The sequence below is a fragment of the Toxoplasma gondii genome, chromosome XII (assembly GCF_000006565.2).
Source record: "Toxoplasma gondii ME49 chromosome XII, whole genome shotgun sequence".
In the NCBI taxonomy this organism is placed as follows: domain Eukaryota; phylum Apicomplexa; class Conoidasida; order Eucoccidiorida; family Sarcocystidae; genus Toxoplasma; species Toxoplasma gondii.
The window spans coordinates 2,947,126-2,968,860 of NC_031480.1; the positions used below are offsets into that span (position 1 = coordinate 2,947,126).

The following is a 21,735-nucleotide window of genomic DNA, read 5'->3' on the forward strand; positions in this document are numbered from 1 at the left end:
AAATAGCAAATGAGAAAAGAGCAGAATGAGCTAGGGGGACAGGGAAGACACTGACAAAGGGTCGAGAAAAATCAAGGTGAGAGAACGGAGAACACAGACACAGCAGAGAGGCGAGGGAAGGAAGAGAGTGCAAGCACGAGGAAAACAGACCACAACGTTTCTTCTTTGACGAGTCGTCTGCTAGCGGAACAAAGCTCGACGGTGTCGCTGTCTGTTTGTCGCATGCCGAGGAAAATTTCACGGGATGAGAAACCACGCGTTTTTTCGCACGTTTGCATGTGGAGAAGTCCAGCTCGCGTTTTTGAGTTGACCCTGGCAAAGGCATCGTGTGGGGCTCGACGGCAGACTTCGTTTTCGGAATAAGATGCGCTTTCTCGTCGACGTTTTCGTGATTCTCTTCTCTCTCTCCCCCTTTTCTCCTTAACCCCCCATTTCCCCTCTGTTGTTACGCCCCAGGAGCGATTCGCGGCTCGCTGCTGAATTGCTCCTTCCGTTGACCAGCGCTCTTTTTGCACAGACCCATCTGTTCTCGAGTTCGTCGTTTCGCTTGTTTAGAAAATTCATTTTCCCGCATTTGAATTGAGTTCTCTCCTTGGTTTTTCTCGCTTCCTCCCTCGTACACAGGCGTTCCATCCCCGCTGTCCTCCCTCTCTCTTCTCTTCCACCGTCTCGGTCTCAGCGGCTCCGTCTGTCCGCCTCTTTCAAAACTCACGACGCGTCTTTTTTTTCTCCCAGTTTCCTCTTTTTCTCAGAGGAAGCAACGCGCGCCTCCAAGTGGACGTGCACTGCACAAGCGTTGCTGGTCCACTCCCCCCGAGGGTTGTCGACTGACGCAAAGTTCCGACACTCGGCTTCTTCGCAAGCTTCTCGCTTCGTTCACGCGTTTCTTCCTTCACAGCTGCATGCGGCGTCTCTTCAACTCCGGCTCTTTCTCCTGAGGAGCGTCGTGCGAGTTCTGAGCGCTCTCTTCCACGTTCGACGACCGAGCCGTGAGCCGCCATGGGCGCCTTCAGCCGGAAACAGAAAACCTCGCGGGCGGCTGCCTTCCCCTCTCCTCTCACTGCTTTGGTCGAAGATGAGGAACTCAGCGAAGACGAACAGGCGCTCCTCTTGGCGAACTTCAGACGAAAACTCGCAGGGCTGCATGGGCAGTCACCTGCAAACGAGGAAGCCACCGGCGATGAAATGGGAGACGAGAGACTCGCCGAACTAGGGTACAGAAAGCTCCCCAACGAACGCCTTCTCAACTCAGCAAGTAAGACGCCCCCCACCGAAAAACATTTTTTTCCTTCCCGTGACTCGATCGCAGATGCAGAGGAAAGTGTCCATGGAAACCAACAGTCACCGCATCCATGTAAATATATATCTATATCTATCTATCTATATATATATATAGGAATTATATATATATATATATGTATATGTGACATGAATTATATATATATATATATGAATTATACATATGCGTCTGCATGCATCGACGCGTGTGTGAATGCGGTTATGCGTATGTTCCTGAACGTGAGAATGCCTGGGCTTGTCTCCTGACATGTGGAGCTGAGGCCCCAGGTGGATGCTGAGACACAGTGCGCGTTCGTGTCTCGGAGGCCTCTCCTGTTTTAGAGTGAGGGTCTGTGTTGGTAAGCCTTCGTCTAGAGGAATAAAAACAAATAGGAGCTCGTTTGCCTCTGGCGAGAAGCCTTTCTTCATCACGCGGAGAAGCAGGCCTTTACAAGAGAGGAAACTTTGAAGAAGCTTTTTAAGGCAGCCACTCCGTCTGAACGAATGTGATCCTTTCTTCCGCTTCAACGGGAGTCTCTTTTGTCGTCTTTTCCTCTTTTCTTCTCAGATCAGAAGGCACCTTTGAACCGGGAGGGCCGCAGTGACATGCGAGGCATGCTCGCCGTGAACGACGTCTCAGGTGAGTTCTTCTGGAACGGCGTCAAGTCTGGAACGAGGCTTGCTCGCTGCTTCGACGCTGCGCGTCTCAGATCCAGATTTCAACAGATGAATCAGTGACATTTCAATCACACCAGCAGACACAAATGACAGAACATTCACTCGTGGAATGGACCATCCGGAAGAGATGACACTCCTCGATTGCCGTGCATGGTGAACGTCTCGGGTGCTGCCGAGATTGCTCCGGAGCAGAGTGACCGCCCTCGTTCTTCTGGAGGAATACACACTCTCTCCAACGGACCTCGTTCGTGAGGTGGAGACGAAGAACGCGCGTCTGCGGGAGAGTTTCGAGTGTCGTTGCCGCGAAAGAGGTACTCCTTCTTCCTGGATAGTGGCTGGACCCCCCGCTGGAGCTCGCCGACAGACTTGCTGAGACTGCTGCCAGAAACCGGCAACGGCGAAAGTCGAAGGCCTCCGCGTGAGACGGCGGCTGGCGTCCAGTGCCGAACCGCCGCGAGTGAAGACACAGGAGGGGGATCCGCAGAAGCTGTCAGCTTTGAGAGATGTTTTCTGGAAACCTGGAGAGCGCCTTCGCATTCTGGAAGAGACGTCTAACTCCAATTTTATGTTTCATCGTTTGCCCTGTGAACGGAACTGTGCGTCCTTGGTGGCTCGCGGCAGAGGATGAGGCATAGAGAGAGAGAGAGGCCATGGAGACGGGGACAGCAAAGGCGCTTTAACGTTTTTCCCCATGTTCCTCGGTCTCCTGCTCGGCACTCCTTTCGCGGCGCACTGGGTTTCCGGTGCCTCCACAGTCCATCCGTGATTTTGGTCGCAGAGCATCTATTTTTGAAATCGTTAGAAAAGGCTTTCAGGCGATCCTGTGGCTCTGCCCACGACTCCGTTCAGAGAACAGAGTTTTTCCCACTAGCACACAGATTTCTACGTAGACATATGTGTTTTTATGAAAGTCCTTTTATATGTACGTATATGTCATATAAATATTGATATGTATATCTATAGATTTCCGTACTGTATATATACTGACATATACTTGTATAGATATGTAGCTGCCGCAAACGACACAAAGTTAGGGTGGATCTCGAACTGGAGGCGCATTCAGGACCGCCTTGTTTTCTGTCTCGGTTTACTGAACTCGGGAGATTGTGTCTTCACGACTTTCCTCCTTTGCGTGCATGCCTTCTTCGCTTTTGTTTGCTTTCTCGTCTCGCTTCCCTTCCGCTCTCCGCCACTGCTCTGTCTGCTTCGCTGTCTTGAGTGTCGGCGTTTCCTGTGTTCGTCCTTTATTTCTGCCCCCCTTTCAGGACTGCAACAGAAACTGGAGGAAATTCGCTACAAGCCGCCGGCAGGGATGCGCCGCGTACCGTGGATCGAAACGCTTGCTGTCGTGGCAGCTCCCGTCGCCGAGACAGGGGAGAAAGACGGCGAAGATGGCGACGCGAATTCGGAGGAAAAACGAAAAGCCAGTCTGCCGGGAGCGAGCCAGGACCTCGCCAGAGAGAAATACTTGTAAGCACGCATGCAGGATGGGCGATACTGCCAGCAATTGAAAGACGTCACACTCTCTGCCGTTCACATAGGTGGCTGGATCTCTGTCGGTCCAGCTCTCACAACGCATGTACCTACTAGCTGTGTGCCTCAGTTGCTCCCGCAGCTTGTCGTCGAACTCAGAGATCCCTGGTCGTTTCCTCAGATTCGTCTCCTCAAAATCTCAAAGTCTTCTTCGCGTTCCGTTCTCAGAGTCTTCTCGTTCTCAGATTCATGTTGTCCGTCGGGTGGTTTTCGAGCGTCTCGCGTCCACGGCGGACTGTTCCCTGAACCGGTGCACAGACACCCCAGCTCAGGGGCGCGTCGTGCGTATCGGTTCAGGCTTGGAAGAGCTTCAACAGAGTAATGAAAGAATCGAGTCAACCAGTCGTTTGGCTCCTACAGCAACTGCAACACCGCTGGTTCCTGCTGCTCTGACTCAACTGTTCCTTCAGCATTGCGATGACTACCGAGGCTGCGCGTACCGGCCTGACTCGGCTTCGGCAGCTGCGTCTGAAGTTCTCTCGGCCTCCTGACTTCCTGGCGGAAATGCTGAAGAGCGACACGCACATGGCCCGGGTGCGAGAGAAGCTGGCGGCCGAGAAGGACCAGCTGGAGGAGTTCGAGGAGAAGAAGAGGAAGAAGATGAACAAGAAGTTCCAGCGTCTGAGCGGCCACAAACTCGTTCGCGAACAAGAGGAGGCTCGGAAGCGAAACGCCGAGTTGAGGGATATTGCCGCGTGGAAGAAGGAGAGAGAACAGAACGCGAAACAGCGTCGGGGAGCAAATGGGTACCAAGATCCAGAGTCTGCCTTCGACGCCTGGGTGAAAAAGAAGGACCAAGCAACCTTACAGGAAGAACGCGCACAGAGACAACTGCGGAGGAAACGCGCGCGAGGCGAACTCGAGTCCGAGAGAGAAGGTGGAGGAAAGAAGAGACAAAGACGCAGATGGGGGAAGAAGCAAAAGTAAACAAGAAGCGAAGAGGAGGGATGGACGGGGGAAGACGAGGGAATTCGAGAGCAGTGAGAGGGAGCAAGATTGTCAGAGGGCATGGGGGCGGTTTCACTCATGTTTTGTCGAACGACTGGTTGAGTGTCGATGCAAGTGCATGGCCGAAATCCAGGTGTCTGAGTCCGACTTTGCTAAAACGAGGAAATGCTTCTTCTTTCTTTCCAGTTTCTACCAGAAAACGCGCGCGCGTCAGAAACGCACGGACTCGCGAGGTTGCCGCGGCGTGGTGCCTGTAAGGCGAGTCCGGAAAAAGAAGGCAGTGGTGAAAGACGCGCCACTGAGATTTTTTTTCCCGGGACTCCTTGCGAGAGTGCCAGCGAGGAAGCGAAAAACAGAGACACGAGAGAGAAAACGGGACAAAGCGAAGAATGGAGAGGTGGAGGGCAATTTGCCTATAGACAGGGGGAGACTTGGGGGAGAAGATCCATATTTACGCGTATTGATAAACATAAAAAAGCGAATTACATACACTGTGTTCACACTCGACGCAACGGCAGAGTGAGGAGAGACTCAGGAAATCGAGAGGGAACTTCCTTTTGAGAGACCGCCCTTTTTCATGTGTATACTGAATGTAACTTCTGTATTCAGGTTTTCTTCTACTTCACTTACTGTTTCGATACTTTGTGGATCTGCATCCTTCTTGCACTTCACTACATATCGGAATTCTCTGCATTGCTGCGACTAAATTATGTGTCTCTACTGCACTAAATGTATACACTTCATGCAGTGATTCTGCAGCAGCATATGCGTTTTTTTACATAACGTCTCCACTGCTCAAAGTGTATCTGTTTCTCCCTAGGCCACCAAACGTCTCTAGTTCATTGACTATCTCTGAAAGGCTGGCTTTTTCTGAGCATTGCCTATTTCCAAGTGCTCTTTCTGACGGCGAGAGTCAGAAAGAGCAGAGGTTTCCACCTGAGTAAATCATTCCCCGTCACCAAGGCGTCTTTTTGAAAGTGTGTCTCGCGCATCGTGGACGAACTCGGTGGCAGGGGCGTGTCGCCTTTCGTGCGGTGGAGAGGAAGAAGTTTCTCCACGGCACTTGGATTTTCTCTGGATCTCCAAGCACTGAAAAAATGGAGATCAAGACAGTGTAACGGGGCATTCGGCCCTGCGACGAAAGTCTCTTCTTCGTGACATTTCTCAGCTCTCTTGGAAAGAACGCCAATTTGACCCAGCGCGTCGTCTGTCCCGACAGAAAGGGAACGCAGATGCAGCATTCCACTCTGTTGCCACCCGCTAAAATGACAGCCAACTTCTTATCTCACGCTTGTCTATACCTGCAGGATTTTACCGTTTAAATGAAAGGAAACGATGTGTAACCTCTACTCTGTTACCACGCACAAGACGCAAGAGAAAACGTAGTTCTTAGAAGGCCAGTCGGATGGTGGACGCGCACAACTTGGTGTCTGTATCTTGTCCAATTCGAAGTGATAATCAGGATGCTGGTTCAATGTCTCTGCGCTCCTCTCATATACATACATACATATATACATATGTATATATATATAATATAAATCCAAAGGAGCAGGTGACTGAATTGCAGTGAATGTATAAAATAGTTTCCGACACAGCCACAGATGGAGGGACATGCTGGGATGTTGCCTGTGTCGCCTTCGAGGAGCAGAAATTGACGCGAGCTGAAGTCCCCTCTTCGTTTTGTCATTAAAATTTTTCTCTGCGCTAAGGCGCGCGGCACCAGCGTCCCTTCGGAACAACATTTGCACGCTGAGGCGCTCTTGGCAAGTGTACGTGTGATTCGAAGGTCAAGGCGACAAAGAAATCACATTTAGAAAAGTGTAGACGGATCTACATTTGCAAGATAAATTCAGATACAAAGCAGGAAATAAGAGACAATGTGTCGCCGGAAGAGACTGAGTGATCACTGAAGCTTAACTCACAAAAAGAACTTCGATTCGGTAGACAAATGACACCTTCAAGAGAAGTTGGAAACAAGTCTTCTGTCCTAAAGCCAATGCAGCGTACTGAGAAACGAACACACATACACCTGGTTCCACATATAAATACATACATTTTTATGTATATATATATATATATATATATATATATATGTATTTATTCATATGTTTATATATATAATATATAATTATATATATAATAATAAATTATATATATATATATATATATATATATATATATATAATTATGTATGCATATATCCTTGTGTGTAATTATACATATCTATATCTATATATATATATATAGATAGATATAGATACATATATATTTTTTTGTATGTTTGTAGACGACGACCGAGGTAGACGGAGAATTGCAAGGGCCTGCAGGAGGAGAATAGGTCGATAGACACCACCGAAGGGTGTGGATGTACATCGCTCCAAACGGGATGCATTTACAGGAAAAGACTCGGAAGGGGAATTGCTTGACAAGGAAGTCAACTGCCGACAGCCGTCGAGGCTTTGAAATCCAAGGTCTTTCGAGCGCCTGTCTCACGCGGTGGAAGGCCCAGCTACCGTACGGGAGAAAGCTCGATTCCCTCCTCCTTTTTGTCGCCTCTCCATTTCCGCTTGCACAAGAGCCTCTTCGGAGTGTGTGTTTTAAAAAGAGAGAAGCAGAACGACGGAAAAGAACAGCAAAGTCCCGAGGCCCTCTGAAAAACCAAGACCAGCGCATGCAGCGCGAAAGGGAGCGTCGGTCCTCAGGCGCTGCTGCGCCTCTGAGGCATGGCTGCTTCGTCTGCGCGAGTCGTTGCCTGTACTTTTCTTGAGTCCTCAAACGCAGCAAGACAAGAAAGGTTTCATGGCGTTTCTTCGCTTCTTCCACGCGCGAAAAAAAGAAAAAGGACGAGAACGGACCTGTCCAGCTGTCGCTCACGCAGCAGCTGGCCGCCCCTGCTTCTCTGTGCGTTTTAACAGAGCGCCTGCGCGGAAAAAAGTCTCTCTTTCTGTTTTTTTTGTCCGCCTGTGTTGCTAGAAGTTTCTTCACTTGTTTTTCGAAAGAATCCTTCTTCACGGTTTTGCGCATATACAACTTCTGGTCCACAAATGAACTATCTTCGACGCGGGTCTTACCGTAGCCTCGCTTCTCCGAGTCTTGTCTGAGAGAACTTTGTTCTCTCTGAAGACTGAGAGAACTTGGTTCTCTCTGAAGAATTTCTTCTTTGTCCCGGTCGTGACGCTGCACACCGCGTTCGCTGTCGACTCAGGTGACCGAGACTTCCAGAACTCACGGCAGCGCCGTTCTTTCCTTGAACACGGTAGCGAGTCAGAAGCCAGAGAGAAACGTCGACGGACGTCTCTTCTCGTCCAGCTGCGTATGTCTCTCTCGTTGTTTGTCGCTGCATTTCTACTACATGTCTTGCGCTGTGTGACGTTGAACTGTCAGACCTGTCAAGCTTCTCTAGACATCCAGATCTGGATGGGTTCCTTCGCTCCACTCTTCTCTTCCCCCGTCTCCTTCCTGGTCGTCTCTTCTCTGCCGACCCCCGTCCTGTCTTCTCTCTGTTGCTTCCTCTCCTTCCGTTGTTTATTCTTTTTTCTCCTTTTTCTCGTCTGCTCTGCTCCTGTCTCCTCCGCTTCCTCTTTCTCCCTCCCCTTCTCGATCCTGGCTTCCCTCTCTTCTTTCGCTGTTCCTCTTCTCGCTCTCCCTTCTCTTCCTCCTTCTCCGCTTCCTCTTTCTCCCTTTTTTTCCTGAACAATGTCGGACCTTGCTAAGACTCCAGAGTCTGCTGGACCTTCGCCGTGGGTGGAGGCCGCGACCGCGTCGCGCGCGTCTCTCCGCGGCTGTTCCTCAGGGCAGGCGAAGGATCCTTCGGCCTCACACCTGCAGCAGTCGGAGCCTGCGTTCTCTCCGGGATCCAAGTCGTTTGTCGACAAGGAAGTCTACGAGTACATTCCAGATCCTGCACTTTCGTTCGCGCCCCAGAACTCGGAGGCGGACGAAGTCACGAGGTCCAGCTCGCGAGCCTTCAAGGGGCGCAGAAACGACATCGACGACGAGAGCCTCGAGCCTAGCGTCGCCTTCGAAACCTTCAGAGGCAAGACTTACAAAACGACTCAGTTCAACCAAGGCTTCGCCAAGCAGCCTTCGATGCATGCGCGGAAAACTCGCGCGCTCCGCGACAGAGATTTCTCCGCCGACTTCGACGGCTGCTCTGCCCGGAAGGGAGCTCCGCAAGACAACTTGAATCACGGCGCGTCGGTGAGATGAGGACCAGAAAAAAGAAGGAACAGAGGGAGAGCGACGGGGGAGAGAAGATAAAACAAACGTATCAACACAAACAGTGCAACTGCCGGGGGACTCTAAACCTGAAATCCCTTCGGGCGTCTCCTCCATTTGCGCCGACCTGTATATACACATCTGCACCCAGTGCTTCCTCCGGTACGGATCCGTAGCTTTCTATCCTTTCGTCTCTCTTGACACGCTGGTCGATGATCGAAACAAGTCTGGACTGCAAAGCTCTTCATCCCGTGTGCCTTTGTCGCTTTCTCGGGAGGTTTTTGCCTCCTGCGCGACCTGCATCTACGCAAGGAGTTCCACCTCGAGCTTCTAAATGCATGTCTCTCTCCGTTGTACACACAAAGAGCATTCTGCAAGCGGCAAAGGAATACGTATGCATGTACTTCCATATATGTCTATATACATAAACATGCGTGTACATATATGCATATATATATACAATATATATACAATATATATACAATATATATACAATATATATACAATATATATACAATATATATATATATATTATATATATATTATATATATTATATATATACATATATTATATTTATTTATATATATATATATATATATATTATGTATATATATATATGTATTTAAGTATGCATACGGAAGCGTGTGCCTGTGCGAATGTGTGGATGCACTGAGAACATCTATGCATGCGGTTGTGTGATTGCTGCATGTCTGTTTTGCGTTCAGATGTCGATCTTTGAGATGGGGAACACATGCTTCGAGACGCCCCTGGGGCGCCTGCAGCGTTTGCGAATGGAGGTGGAGGAAATGCTGGATTTCGTTTCTTCATTCATCGTGAGAGAAAACGTGGAAGAAGGAAAAACAGACACGGAGAAAGCCGCGGGAGGCGACCCAAGCTCTGCCTCGAAGCCGACGTACACGCAGAAAATTCTGACGTCTGAGGAAAAACAGACGCTTCTCTTCGGTCGAGAGCCTCTCTCTCTCATGAGCGACCTCGACTGCCTGCGCATGCAGGTGAGACAACAAAGTCTCTCTCTATATTCACATATTTATATGTTCATCGAGGGATGTGTGTGTCCTGGTGTGCATATATATATATATATATATATATATAAATATATATACATATATACAGGGTTTAGGGTTTAGATATATATATATATATATATATATGTGTAAATATATGCATGTATGCATGTATAGGTGTATATGTGTGCATGCATATCTATGAATGTGTAGGAGTAAATGTGTCTTTGAGGTTGCTCAAAACGGATTGTTCTTTGCAGATTCTGAGCGTGATGAACGATCCGTCGCTTCAGCGGCTTTTCGCGGGAGTGGAACCCACGACGGGGAAGAAGAGTGGAACTCAACTTCTTCTGCAGCATCTTTCTCAAGTGAAGATGAATTTGCAAGCCGTCGCCGGTGCATGTGCGTCGAAGCCTGAAGACGCAGGCGAGAAATCCGCCGGTGTCTCGAGCGCAGGTAAAGTGAGGAAGGCGAAAAAAGGGAGGAGAAACGGAAGAGCGAGACGAGCAGAACAGCAGCCTGAGAGGAATTTCTTCGATGAGTGGTTGCGTCTCCAACGTGGAAACCTAATTCGTTTTTTCGCGAAAAGGACCAACACCTAAAGGGAGGACTTTCGCGTGCAGACTCGGAAGATGATCTGGCGGATCTGAACATTCCTGTATAGTCTTACGAGACATTTCTCAAGTACTTCAAATGCCGTCTCCACGACCCAGCGAGACTGAAGACATCACTGCAAACATGCGTGAGTGTCTTTTCACTTCACCGTTTGATGCCCCTCCCGCTTCTTCCGTCTCGTCTTCACTTCCTACCATCTCGCATGTCTCTTCGTATAGGCAGCCTCCAGGCGCATGCAGAACAAATGACTCTGAAAGAGATGCTTCTTTCGACGTCGTTCTCTTCGCCTCAAGCCCTCTATTCTTTGAGAGGCTTCCAGGCACTCCGCTCGTGTCGTGTGTCATCTTTTTCGCTCTCGACAGTCCCTTTGTCTCTGCTCTTTTTTGCTTTTTGAACTCGAAACAGAGAAAACTGAGAGCGGTGAACCACAGGCAGACGCGGCGGAGAAGCAAAGTGTTTCCGGCGCAGGACAGTCAGAAGCTGCTCCAGGGATAACCCAGTACGACATCTACTGCGTTCCTTCTCTCAAGCCTTTGCTCGACAGTGGACGGTGAGAGTCTTGCAGAAGGGATCTAGACCAGCTGCATGGAACCGCTCTTTCATTCCAAAAGAATCCTAAAGTTCTCCTCTCGGGCCTTGTTAAAGATGCCGCATGTGCCAACTGATCTGCGATTTCGGCACCACGACCCAAGGGTAAAACAGAAGGGAAGCTGGCGTTTGGAAGGCAAAGAACGTCTTCCTGTGGGCGTCTACGCATTTCAGGTTACATACGTGCGGTGTGATTTGACTGTGTACGAATCAAGACACATGCATGCATCTGTATCTATCCACCTATATGCATATATATATACATATATATATATGTATGTATATAATGTGCGTATACATTCACAGCTGTGTGTGTGCCTATTGGCCCATTTCTTAATGTATATGCAAATATGCATATTCAGATATATCTCTCTATCTGCGTATACAGGAGTGTTCCTTCTAGGCATTTGTTGACGAATTGTGTTTTTCTGACAGAGTGGCGACGCTGGAGAGGCGCTTAGCACAGGTGGAAGGTCGCATCGGGATGAGCAACATCAGCCTGTTGCCCTTCTCAGATCTGCAGCAAGCCGTGACGACAATTTCGCAGAAACTTTCTCTGCTGGATCAGAACAAAGTGGAACAGCTGCAGAAGCGGACACAAGTAAGGCGAGGAGGAAGCTGGGGACATTTTTGCCCTGATTTTCCGATTCGCAGGCGCGCCAGCTTCGGCGAGATCTGTCACCTTTGCATGCGAAAGTCAGAGCTCTCGCTTTTCCTCAGTTGTAAAGTCTGTTTCTTCATTGTTATAATTTCATTCAAGATCTATGAATTAAGTGAGGTTTAGAGCCTAGGATGCTCAGATCTCTTTTTTTTTGCTTTTCTTCCTCTTTTCTTCTTTTCTCTGCCCCTCCTTCCTTTCACTGTTCCTTTCATTCTTCCTTTCCTCCTTTTTTCTTCTGTCTCTCCTTTCTTTCTTTTTTCTCTGTGGCTTCGCCTCTCTCCTGTCTCCTTGTCTTCTTTTTTCTTTCCTGCCTGTTTGTCCGTGCGTTCGCTCTCGCGTCGGACTCTCCTTTCTTCGCGATCGTGTTTTTCCTGGTCTCCCTCTGCTGCGCTTCAGACTCTTCTGCACGAACTGCATGCGCTGCAGCACCGGCGTCGAGAGATCGACTTTTCGAGTGTCCACGCAGAGGGGAAGCGTACAGAGGGGACGGACGAAGGTCTGAAGCCGCCCTTGGCATCGCGAAATCCCCAGAGAGACGATCAACGCGTGGAGGAAATGTTCGATCTCTGCGAAAGATGGAAAGGTACTGCGGCGGCCCTGCCCTCTGTCGTCGAAAGACTGCAGGCACTCAAAACGCTCCACCAAGAAGCGGGAGGCCTCTCCGTTCGACTCGGAGGTGAGGAAGAAGACGAGAAGGACAAGAAGAAAGTGAAAAAGACGAAAGAGAGAGAGGCGAATGAAGAGAACCTTAGGAAGTCGGAAGAAAACGCGGCGTGGAGGGGGGGTGGGGAACATGAAGGGCGAGTTGGACGTCCCCAGGCCGAGAGTGGTCGCAGGTAGACAGCGTGAAGAATGACAGGAAATGCCAATTTGTCTCTGAAGAAAAACTAAAAAGAATGGATATGCATCATCAACTCTAGTCCCCAATGCTCCTCTGTGTCTCTCCCATATATATATATATATATATTTATATGTATAAAAGTATGCATATGCGTGTGACGTTTCACGTGGAAGTACATTCCTCGAGATCTGTAGATGTTTCTCTGTCAGGAGTGACTCAGTGTAGTTCTGTCGTGAAGTTTGACATCCTGCGGCTCTGTCAGGAACTACATCTGTAGCGCCGCGGAGTATGCGAGAAAGTTTTCTAGCTGGTCGTATCTGTGCTTTGAAAAAGGTTTTCTTCAGGGCTAGCTCATGCGTAAGAGGGAATGAAAAACGAGATCGCGTGTCTGTGCATGCAGTCTGATCTTCGCGAGTCTTCCAGGCAGTGGCATTTTACCATTTTGACTGTTGAGCTGCCTGGCCGGCGCCGCGGTTCGTCACTTCTCAGTCCTGGCGGAAAAGTTTGGTTGCCTGTGCGAGCCAGCGAAGCCTACCAATTGCGTGTGGAATTTCTCTTCTTGTGTGATTACTTTTTTCTCCTGTAAATGTCTTTCCTTGGATCCTCGATTTCGATTCCGAATCCCTCATTTTCGACGCTGATTTTTCCAATAGTTCCGGCTGTGTGACTCCACATTCTTTTTCCTCGCTGTGTACATCACATTTTCTCTTCAAACCACAGTCAGTTGTGTGAGGCTGAATTTTCTCAACTCCATCTCTTTGTTTGTTTCCTAGTTTTGGAGGAGCAACAGGGTGAGCTTCAGTCGCTGTTGGCTGCTGCGGAAGCGAACGTGGAGAGTCTGCAGCACACCGTGATGGAGACCGTCTCCTGGGCTCGCAGTACGGTAGAGGCACTGCAGTGGAGACTGCAGAGACTTGGATTTGCTGAGGAGAAGAGCAACGATGTAAAATCAGAAACTGATACCCAGTGAAGAAGAATGCGCCGCATATAGTGACAGCTGGAAAAGCAGAATTTTTTTCAAGCTCTTCAGGGCGATCGGATACTTCACACCCAAGCGACCCATGCAGCGATGCGTAAATGTCCAGTTCACGCTTTCTCGAAGTACAAAATATGTATATATGTGTAAACATGGTTGTGAGGAAAAAGAGTGAAAGACGTATTCTTTTGCAAAGAGACAGTGGAGGTTGAGTTCCGAGGTGTCTTTGGTCGCTGCACATAGGGGCTGCGTGCAGTGTCCAGAACGCATGTTTTTGAGCGACTTGTGAAGAACCTTGCATCGGAGATTCCTGCGTTTTCGTCTTCTTCCACCCCAACAAAGTTGGTCGGGGAGAGGGGACGCCTGTTTTGCGGTGACTTTCTTCTTTTGGGGGGGGGGGGCGGGAGAAACACCGAACGAACAGAGGGGAAGTCTCACTGGTTAAGAGAAGGACCTTTCGCCGCGCTAGCCTGCAGGTGTCAGACCGTTTCTCACAAGCGTGCAAAAAGAACTGGTCGGGAGTTTTTCTGCAGTTCACCAAGTGCCTCTCTCATGCGCGGCTGCAAGTGAGAGCGTTTGTGGCTCTCGCTTTGCGGCAACGCATGCGTCGTGGTACAGTTAAACGCATGATTCCTTATCAAATTCTTGTCTGTGCTCCTGTCCAACTTAAGAGAGAGACTGGCACTCTTATCAGACACGGACCGTCATAACCTTTCAGAACATGTGAAATCCTATCTCACATGTATCCGAACATCAGTCGTAAACGCCTTTGCATATTTTAAATTACAGACAGTTACACATTATATATATATATATATATATATACTGAGTGTGTATACTGTTTCAGAGCTACTAATATGCAGATGGACGTATATGGTGATACACAAAATTCGAGTAGTTACGTAGATCCAGAAGCACATGCACATTGATGTACAGATAGAAATAGCAGTACATGTATATATATAAATATATATATAAATACCTATGTTCCTGAGACAGATGAAGTCGTGAGAGGCTGCAGCAGTTGAGAGGTCCGATTCGACATTTGTCAGAGCAGCAGAGGCAGGCGAAGACCGGCATAAGGGCGAATGACAAAACCGAAAACGGGCGAGTTGCGGAGAAAGCACAACCAGTCTTGTTTTCTAAAAAAAATGTCAAGGTGTTGCGTCTCGACAGGACAGTCTCTGGAGGTGGCTGCGTGCGCCGGTTTCGCTGAGGCTAGAAAAAGAAAGCGCAAGGAGACTGGACAACACCCGCTTACACGCCCTCCTTAATTTTATTATTTGCATATATATATATATATATATAATGACTTATGCATACTGTTTTATATATATATATATATATATATATGTACATTTATATCGCTTTCGTCACCATTCGCGTGTTCGTGTTGTGTTTCGGTGAGTTTGCGGTTGTGTTCCGGGGTCACTCGAACGCCATTTGCGCTTCTCCGGTGCCCTTTATGAAGCCGAGGATTCGGTGGATTCCCAGACCTAGCAACGGAAAGAACGTTTCAAATTCAAGCATTCCAATAACCATCTCTTGACGCAGGACGCAGCCTAGTTCTGCGCTCGCTTTTGCACAGAGGCGCGACCCCAGGACATCTGCAGTGTCCTTCTGAAAAGGACACGGCATGCATACAAGTATCAACACTTCAAAGGCGCATCTAACCATACAGCTACATTTATGTACATCCAAAAAAGACTCACATGCATATATATATATATATATATATACATATGTATATGGATCGATACGTGTAGATATTCACAAGCATATATGTCTGCATTCCAGTAGATGTCGGGATGAAAGCATATGGAACCATCCACAACTTCAAATGGTGTTAAACTGCATGGGCAAATTACATGACAGCACCGACAACGTCGATACTATATTCGGGGTCGACAAAGCACATATAGAAGACGATGAAAGCGACGGCGACCGCAAAGAAACAGAAAAAGTAGAACATCTGAAAAACGATACTGTCTCCGGCCGCGAAGAAGACAACTGCGTTCTGCGAACAGCACACAAGCATTTGCGAAAAACACAGTGAAAGTGGAATCTCTCTATTGAAGCACACGAACCACAGATTCTCTCACAAACGACAAAGACGATCTCCCCATACAAATTTACACTCATAAACAGAGGCAGCGAGCGGTGCCTGTGAGATTCATAACCAAGATATAACAAGTATACATGTGCATATATATATGTAGGGAGAGAGGAGTGACTGTGAGATGGTTATGCATCTCAGATATAGGCAAAGAGAAAGAAAGACACGAGCGATTCTTAACTTTATATAAGACGGCCATATATAGAGGGAGAAAGAGGTGTGGGTCGATAATTCGTGAATGTTTGATAGGCTGTCTATCCTCAGAATTCGCCGCGCATGCAACTGTTTCTTCTCTCGTTTTTTTCTACACCATTCCACGAGTCCCTAGGTGCACCCGAGGCTCTACAGCTGGGCACAGAGATCTACACAGAGTCTATATGAAGTAGAAAGTATATATAACAGTCTAAAGTATAGCAGCGTCTACATCCACTAGAGTCACTATAAGGAGCTTTTCTGTTTCGATCGACGTGTGTGATTCTTTCTCCGTGTGAAAATCACTTTGACTGGGAGAGGAAGCGAGAAGAGACAAAGTCGCTCCTGCCCATGCACGCGTGACCCTGAGTTTCTGGAAGAGCCCTGCGGCTGCAGGCAGTCTCTTCAGAACAAGAAACGTCTGTTTCTCGCGAATGGGTGGGTGCAAAATACAAACGCAAAATGTTTTTTCTCACCAAGAATCCCCAGCCTCCAACGGCAGCCAAGAAAGAGAGAATGGCAGCTGCAGAAAAGACACAGAGAGGGCGAATGAAACACGAGAGAAGAGTGGTAAACACTGAGCAGGGAAAAGAGAAAATCGAGACGGGGACGAAAGTCAATGAAGCACAGACAAACGAAATCAAGAACAAGTTCTCTGCATTCACCCATCTCTCTGAAAGACTCTGTTTCTGTGAAAGCAAACGCAAACCTGCCGGCCAAATGATCTACGCACACATGACACATCTCAATAGACATATACATTTACACCGATTGACATATGAATATATTCATATATATATATATATATATATGTACATAGAGGTACACCGATATGAACCTTCATATATGTGTGTGTACATGACATATCTATGAATGCAGAAGTCGGTACATGGTGTAGACGTGTTGACTGTGAATCGTTTTACGTTTGCGGCTGTTCAACTTACACAGAACGAAGACTAAGGAATTGTCTGGGGTTGCGCAGATCTGAACGGCAATTGTCATGGCAACTGAGATTCCGGTCAAACCGCCGTAATAGATGAGTTCGCTGACAGACTCTTCTTCGGTCAACGCAGCGATCCACACATCCTGTGAAAACAGAGCACGAGGCGACCGAGAAGTCACGAATTCGGATTTATTCTCTGCAGAAAACGGAGCTCTCGTTTACCCCCTTCAGAGCAAGTGGCAGGCTCTTCTCTCCTCGAGAAACTTTAACAACAGACTCAGGAGGTGTGGGGATTCCAGACGACCCAATACGCGAACCGACGACAGCGCATCCAGTTCACCTCCGCCACGCAGAAGTTGGCGCATCCCCGCGAAACTATTTTCAGAGTAACGGGGTGCGAATGTAAAACCGTTTCTGTGGTACACGTAGCACGGCAGAGTTCCACTTCTACAGTATCATCTTTCTGGCGGAAAAACCATTTATAGAGGAAGACCTTGTCGTCGATGAAGTCCCTGGAAAGCGCCTAGTTCCAAAGAAGACGGGGGTGAAGAGTAAACAACGCTTAACGCTCGGAGACTCCAACACACGACACAAACGAATCAATCCATCCGACATCCCGTGTCGGTGACGGAGACGGACGGACTGGAGTACTCTGAACAGCTTTCTTCGCATTGATGGCCAGTCTGGGAGACATAAAACTTTCTTCTGTGTGCATACAGCCCGTGTCGTCGTCATGAAAGAGAATCTCTCAGAGAGACAAGGAAAAATAAAACGTGGCGGGATGCAGCAACCTCACCATGACACCCCAGCAGGAGACAACCGCAACGAAGGTGAAGATGACGGCTGCGCATGCCAGAACACGGAGAAAAGACAGCCGAAAGAAAGTTGTGGCGATGCTCTGCTCAGAAGCCATGAAAGAAATCCCCAGCTCGAGTCACTCTGGGGAGTCCCCGAAAATCCCCACACTTGTCTCTACACCAAAGATCTACTTCAGAACGCATCTCACCTCATAATCTCATACAGTGGCATGCATACAGACATAGGTGCATGCATAAACACATAAATACACATATACACAAGTACGTATACAAGTACACAATTATATATATATATATATATATATATATATATGCAAAGATGTAAACAGAACACGAAGTTATTTTTTAGGCATTCCTTGAGGTGTCTGTACAGTGACTGTCTGGTGCTTTGTTTTCTCAAGCTGCGGTATCTTTGTCTCCTTTCTAGTTCTTGCTGTTCCCCACAGCGGCCGTTGATTTCCTTTTTTCGATTTAGCTCCTGCTCAACCTCGCACCAAGTCTTCGGAGGAGGGTGGCGTGAATGCCCTTTGACAGACTCCAGGTCGCGCGCTGCGGTGTCTCCTGATCCCGCGACTGGACGGCGCTTGCGCTGCGGACGTCCCTGAAAGAAGGCCTGCCATCTCGTCTCGACGCCAGAGTGTCGTCGTCGCTGTCGAAGTCGTCAGAGTGGCAGCTCCTGTGCGCCAGCGCTTCCAGGTCTCTGCCATGTTCGAGCAAGTGGAGAGCAGCTTGCGACTTGCGCCCACATCCAAAGAAGCTCTGTTTCCCCTCGCCGCCGCAGGGCGAGAACTCTCGGTCGTCTGTGGAGTCTTGGGAAGGTCGCCGCGCCCCGTCCGGCGTCTCCAGCAAACGTCTGGTCTCCACGCCAGACGTGTCGCATGCACTTGCCAGCAGGCCGTAGACGGTGGGACTCCTGCAGAGACTTCCGTTTCCACATTCCAAGTTTGAGGCACCGCGAGGCGTTTGCGTCTCCTGCCTCGTCTCCAGGACCACCCTGCGGGGCGTCGGGACAGAGGCCGTGATTCGGACGCTTCCTTCCAGGCCTGCGACGGCGGGACTGTGCGCGAGCGACTCTGCAGCAGGAAGTCGCGCAGAAGCCGAGGGAGAAGACGCCACAGGTACCTGAGTGGTGTGGTTCACCGGACGCTCGGGAGAGCGAGTCGCGAGGCCAATGCCCCGTTGGAGGCGCGCGCGGTGAGCCTCGCTCCGGTTCGAGATCAGCTTCGGGAGGGAAAAAGAAGAGCCGTCTGCAGCCGCGGAGCGCCCAGCAAGCGACGCGGAAAGAGCGCCTCGCTGGGGACTAGCGGGGCATGCAGCGGTCTGGAACGCCGCGACGGAAGGCAGAGGAGAAGGAGAAACGCAAGAAAGGGCGTCTGCTGCAGTGGCCATCGTGGCAACTGTCTCGACCTCATCCGCGCTTTCGCTCGAGGTGGAATTTCCAGCAGTGTCTGTGCTTGCTCGAGTCCCTGAAAGACTCTCCTTCTCGTCCATGTCACCAATCTTTGCGGATAAAGCCACTGTCAGACGAAGGGCGGACAGAGAAGAGAGAAAAGGAAGCGTTTCCGTCGGGCGCGTTGCGGAGAGCGATAAGGAGTACGACGCGCGTTCTGTGAGGTCTTCAGTGGGAGAGGAAACGTAAGCTCGAAAAAACGACGTCAGTTCGCGAGGCTGGACACTTGAAGAGAGAGAAAAAAATGAGCGCCAGGTTAACCTGGACGGCCGCCGAGACCCTCTCGAGCGACAAGTCGTCCTCGAAACGCACTGCAGTGCGAAATCGAGACGGTAGCTTGCTCAAGGACGACTGAAAGAGCCGATGGCGAGACACTGGGGTTTCACATTGATGAAGGAAACGCCTTTGTTTTTCAATCATGCACTTGCTGAACGCCTCTGCGCGTGTAAAAGGACCCCGAGCCTCCTGTGTAGGGTCCGGAGGAAACGAGCTTTCCTTTTTCTCTCTCTGCCAGTCTCCCTCGCGAATCGGCACCTCCCCGAGCGTCACCCGTAGACGTGATGGCGTGGACGCGAGCGAAAAGGGGGAGGACACATTGCGACTGGGTTTCCCTCTTCAAAGAAGTGTGTGCAAGGGTCTGCGCCAGAACAAGATTTTCACAAAGCTTTGGTGTCAAGTTTACCGACACTGCTGCACGCCACCAAGAACCGGAGGGCGCGGTTCTTTGAATTCAGAGAAAAGAACGCAGCCGCAGAGAAGGCCCGGGAGTTTTCGGGGGTCACACAGATGCACGAAACGCTGGACAGCAGGACTCGTTTACCCCAAGAGGACGAGTATAAATAAAAAACACAGAAAACACTACACAGGAAAAGAGAATATATAGCGCGAGGTTGAAGAAGACGAGGCTCACGAAAAGAAGGCAAGGATTCAAAAGACGAAGAGGGGCAAGGAAAAAGCCGCTGAGACGGGAGGGCGAACCCGGGAAAAGCGGTGGGAGGGTACAAGGGGTTCGGAGAAAGCTTCAGCAACAAGACGTTGTGAATGTAGCCGTCAGAAACAACAGAAAGAGATGACCACGAAACAGCGACTGTGTGCAAAAGAGCGGGGAGGCTTCTGCCTCAAAAATGTGTTGCCGCTAGCGATGGCCAATGTTGCGGCAGAGCAGCGTCATCGATGTGACGAGGTAGTCTGTCGATCGGCTCGAGGCTTCATAAACAGCAGCACGGAAAGCCGAGCAAGCAAGCATGAGCCTGTCTTGCTCTTTCAGAAAGAAAAGAACATAGGGCGTCCTGTCTCAAAAATTGTCGGCAGTCTGCTGACGAGAAAAAGAAGCCTGCGAGCATGTCTTGAGCGGTAAGCGGCTGTAGAAGCTGCGCGAGTGTGTTCTCAAAAAAAAACGAGACTTTTTCGCGAGAGTTGTTCGCGCGAAACTGTGTGGACAACAACGCTGTATTCGGCGGGGGGAACTGAGAAAAGAAGAATCATGGCTTGTCTTTTTCCGTATTCAAGGAGTGCAATTCCCCACCTCCAGCTCTTAAATGGGATGGTCCAGCGCTGGGGGGTTGCCTCGTCACGCAGTCGAAGGAGGCGCGATCGACTGCCTTCCCAGACTTCTTGACAAGGAGAAAATGGCAAGACAAAGGAACAAAGAGGGAGGCTCTGGCAAAATGTTAAGGCCGTTTCCCAACGAGAAGAAGAGTCAAAGGCGTTTCGCCTCTCAGAGGTGGAATTCAGGATGCGGTCACGGGCTGTCTCGATCCTCCGACGAATCGCTTTCTTCAGTTTAAACCGTTCTTCATTTTCATACGCTTCCCCGCACACGCCAAAAGGGTCACCGAGCCAGAAACTACGTGTATTTTTGTAAGCGCGTATCCCAACATCAGTGCGCAGCCCAGAGGGGCCTATTATCTTCAGCCTTTTATGCTGCTCCACTTTGAGATTTACGAGTTATTCGTTACGAGCTCAGACATAGGGCGCTTCGACAGTGCGAGACCAACGAAATCTTAGGTGTTCGCAAAGGAGCTGAGTCAGCGTCTGGTCGAGCCCCCGAACGGAAAAAAAGCCCTGTAGAGCAGTGCTGGTTTTCGGCCTCCACAGAGAACGGGAGACCCTTACACTGAAGTATAGCCTTGTCAGGGTTGAAGCGGCCCTTGTTTTTTCGTGTGAAGAAGCGTAAGACAACGCAGGCGATGGCTCACAAAGAGAGGCTGTCACAGTCGCCTACTGTTTCTGCGTTTGTGCTAGTGGACGACACGGGTGAACCGTCCTTTCTCGAAAAGCGTGACGAAATAGAGATTCTTTCACTCTGTCTTGGAGCAACAAACCTCAAGCGTGTCAGGCCTGCGCCTCCTTCCCTATGCTCTCAAAAAAAGGAGAAACACTCGAGGTCAAAAGTGGAGAAGGTCCGGCGGCTTTGTTTTTGCTTTGATGAGCATTGAAATCCCAGAACGTTTCCCTCTGTTTATGTCTGAGGTCGTGCCGCCTGATTGTCTTTTCTTCAGAGAAAGGCGCGGGAAGTCAGTATAACTTGGGTCTTTTCCCGTCAAGCACAGTGAAAGCAGCAGTCGACAAACGGTCGACGGGAAAAGCGTTATCGCAGGCATTTCTGTCGTTTCTGTCTAGTCAAAGAGGCGTGCTTACTACGTTCATACCTCAAATTTCGCCTTGCGCAGCAGAGTGGCACCGCATTTGTCTCTTTTCCGAGCAGAACCCGTACAGGAATTGCTCCTGTGTAGTGGAAACTCATCTGCGTGAAGGATTCCGCTTCCATTCGCTTTTCCCCTCTCCTGGACGTTAGTCTTCACTGAGTCTCATAACCTCGCCGGAGAGTCTACGAAGAATCGCGTGGCGCCCG

The 21,735-nt window shown here is 49.4% G+C and overlaps 3 protein-coding genes across 3 annotated transcripts; 2 read left to right on the forward strand and 1 right to left on the reverse strand.

Moving 5' to 3' along the window:
* The first annotated feature begins 349 nt into the window (after window positions 1–349).
* On the forward strand, window positions 350–5,575 carry TGME49_246730 (hypothetical protein). The gene is made up of 4 exons (XM_018780796.1): window positions 350–1,255; window positions 1,847–1,918; window positions 3,222–3,426; window positions 3,900–5,575. Exons 1-4 carry the CDS (start codon window positions 1,000–1,002, stop codon window positions 4,414–4,416), a joined length of 1,050 nt encoding a protein of 349 aa, XP_018634934.1. The 5' UTR covers window positions 350–999; the 3' UTR covers window positions 4,417–5,575.
* A 1,696-nt stretch (window positions 5,576–7,271) lies between these two features.
* TGME49_246740 (hypothetical protein) lies at window positions 7,272–14,088 on the forward strand. The gene is made up of 7 exons (XM_002367020.2): window positions 7,272–8,637; window positions 9,382–9,669; window positions 9,942–10,137; window positions 10,702–10,846; window positions 11,320–11,485; window positions 11,942–12,221; window positions 13,160–14,088. The coding sequence occupies exons 1-7, from the start codon at window positions 8,134–8,136 to the stop codon at window positions 13,354–13,356; spliced, it is 1,776 nt and encodes a 591-aa protein (XP_002367061.1). The 5' UTR covers window positions 7,272–8,133; the 3' UTR covers window positions 13,357–14,088.
* Window positions 14,089–14,874: 786 nt separating this feature from the next.
* TGME49_246750 (hypothetical protein) lies at window positions 14,875–20,170 on the reverse strand. Its single transcript, XM_002367021.2, has 5 exons — window positions 17,926–20,170; window positions 17,410–17,456; window positions 16,615–16,756; window positions 16,147–16,193; window positions 14,875–15,379 (listed from the first exon to the last, which is right to left on the reverse strand). Exons 1-5 carry the CDS (start codon window positions 18,920–18,922, stop codon window positions 15,227–15,229), a joined length of 1,386 nt encoding a protein of 461 aa, XP_002367062.1. The 5' UTR covers window positions 18,923–20,170; the 3' UTR covers window positions 14,875–15,226.
* Between the last annotated feature and the right edge of the window lie 1,565 nt (window positions 20,171–21,735).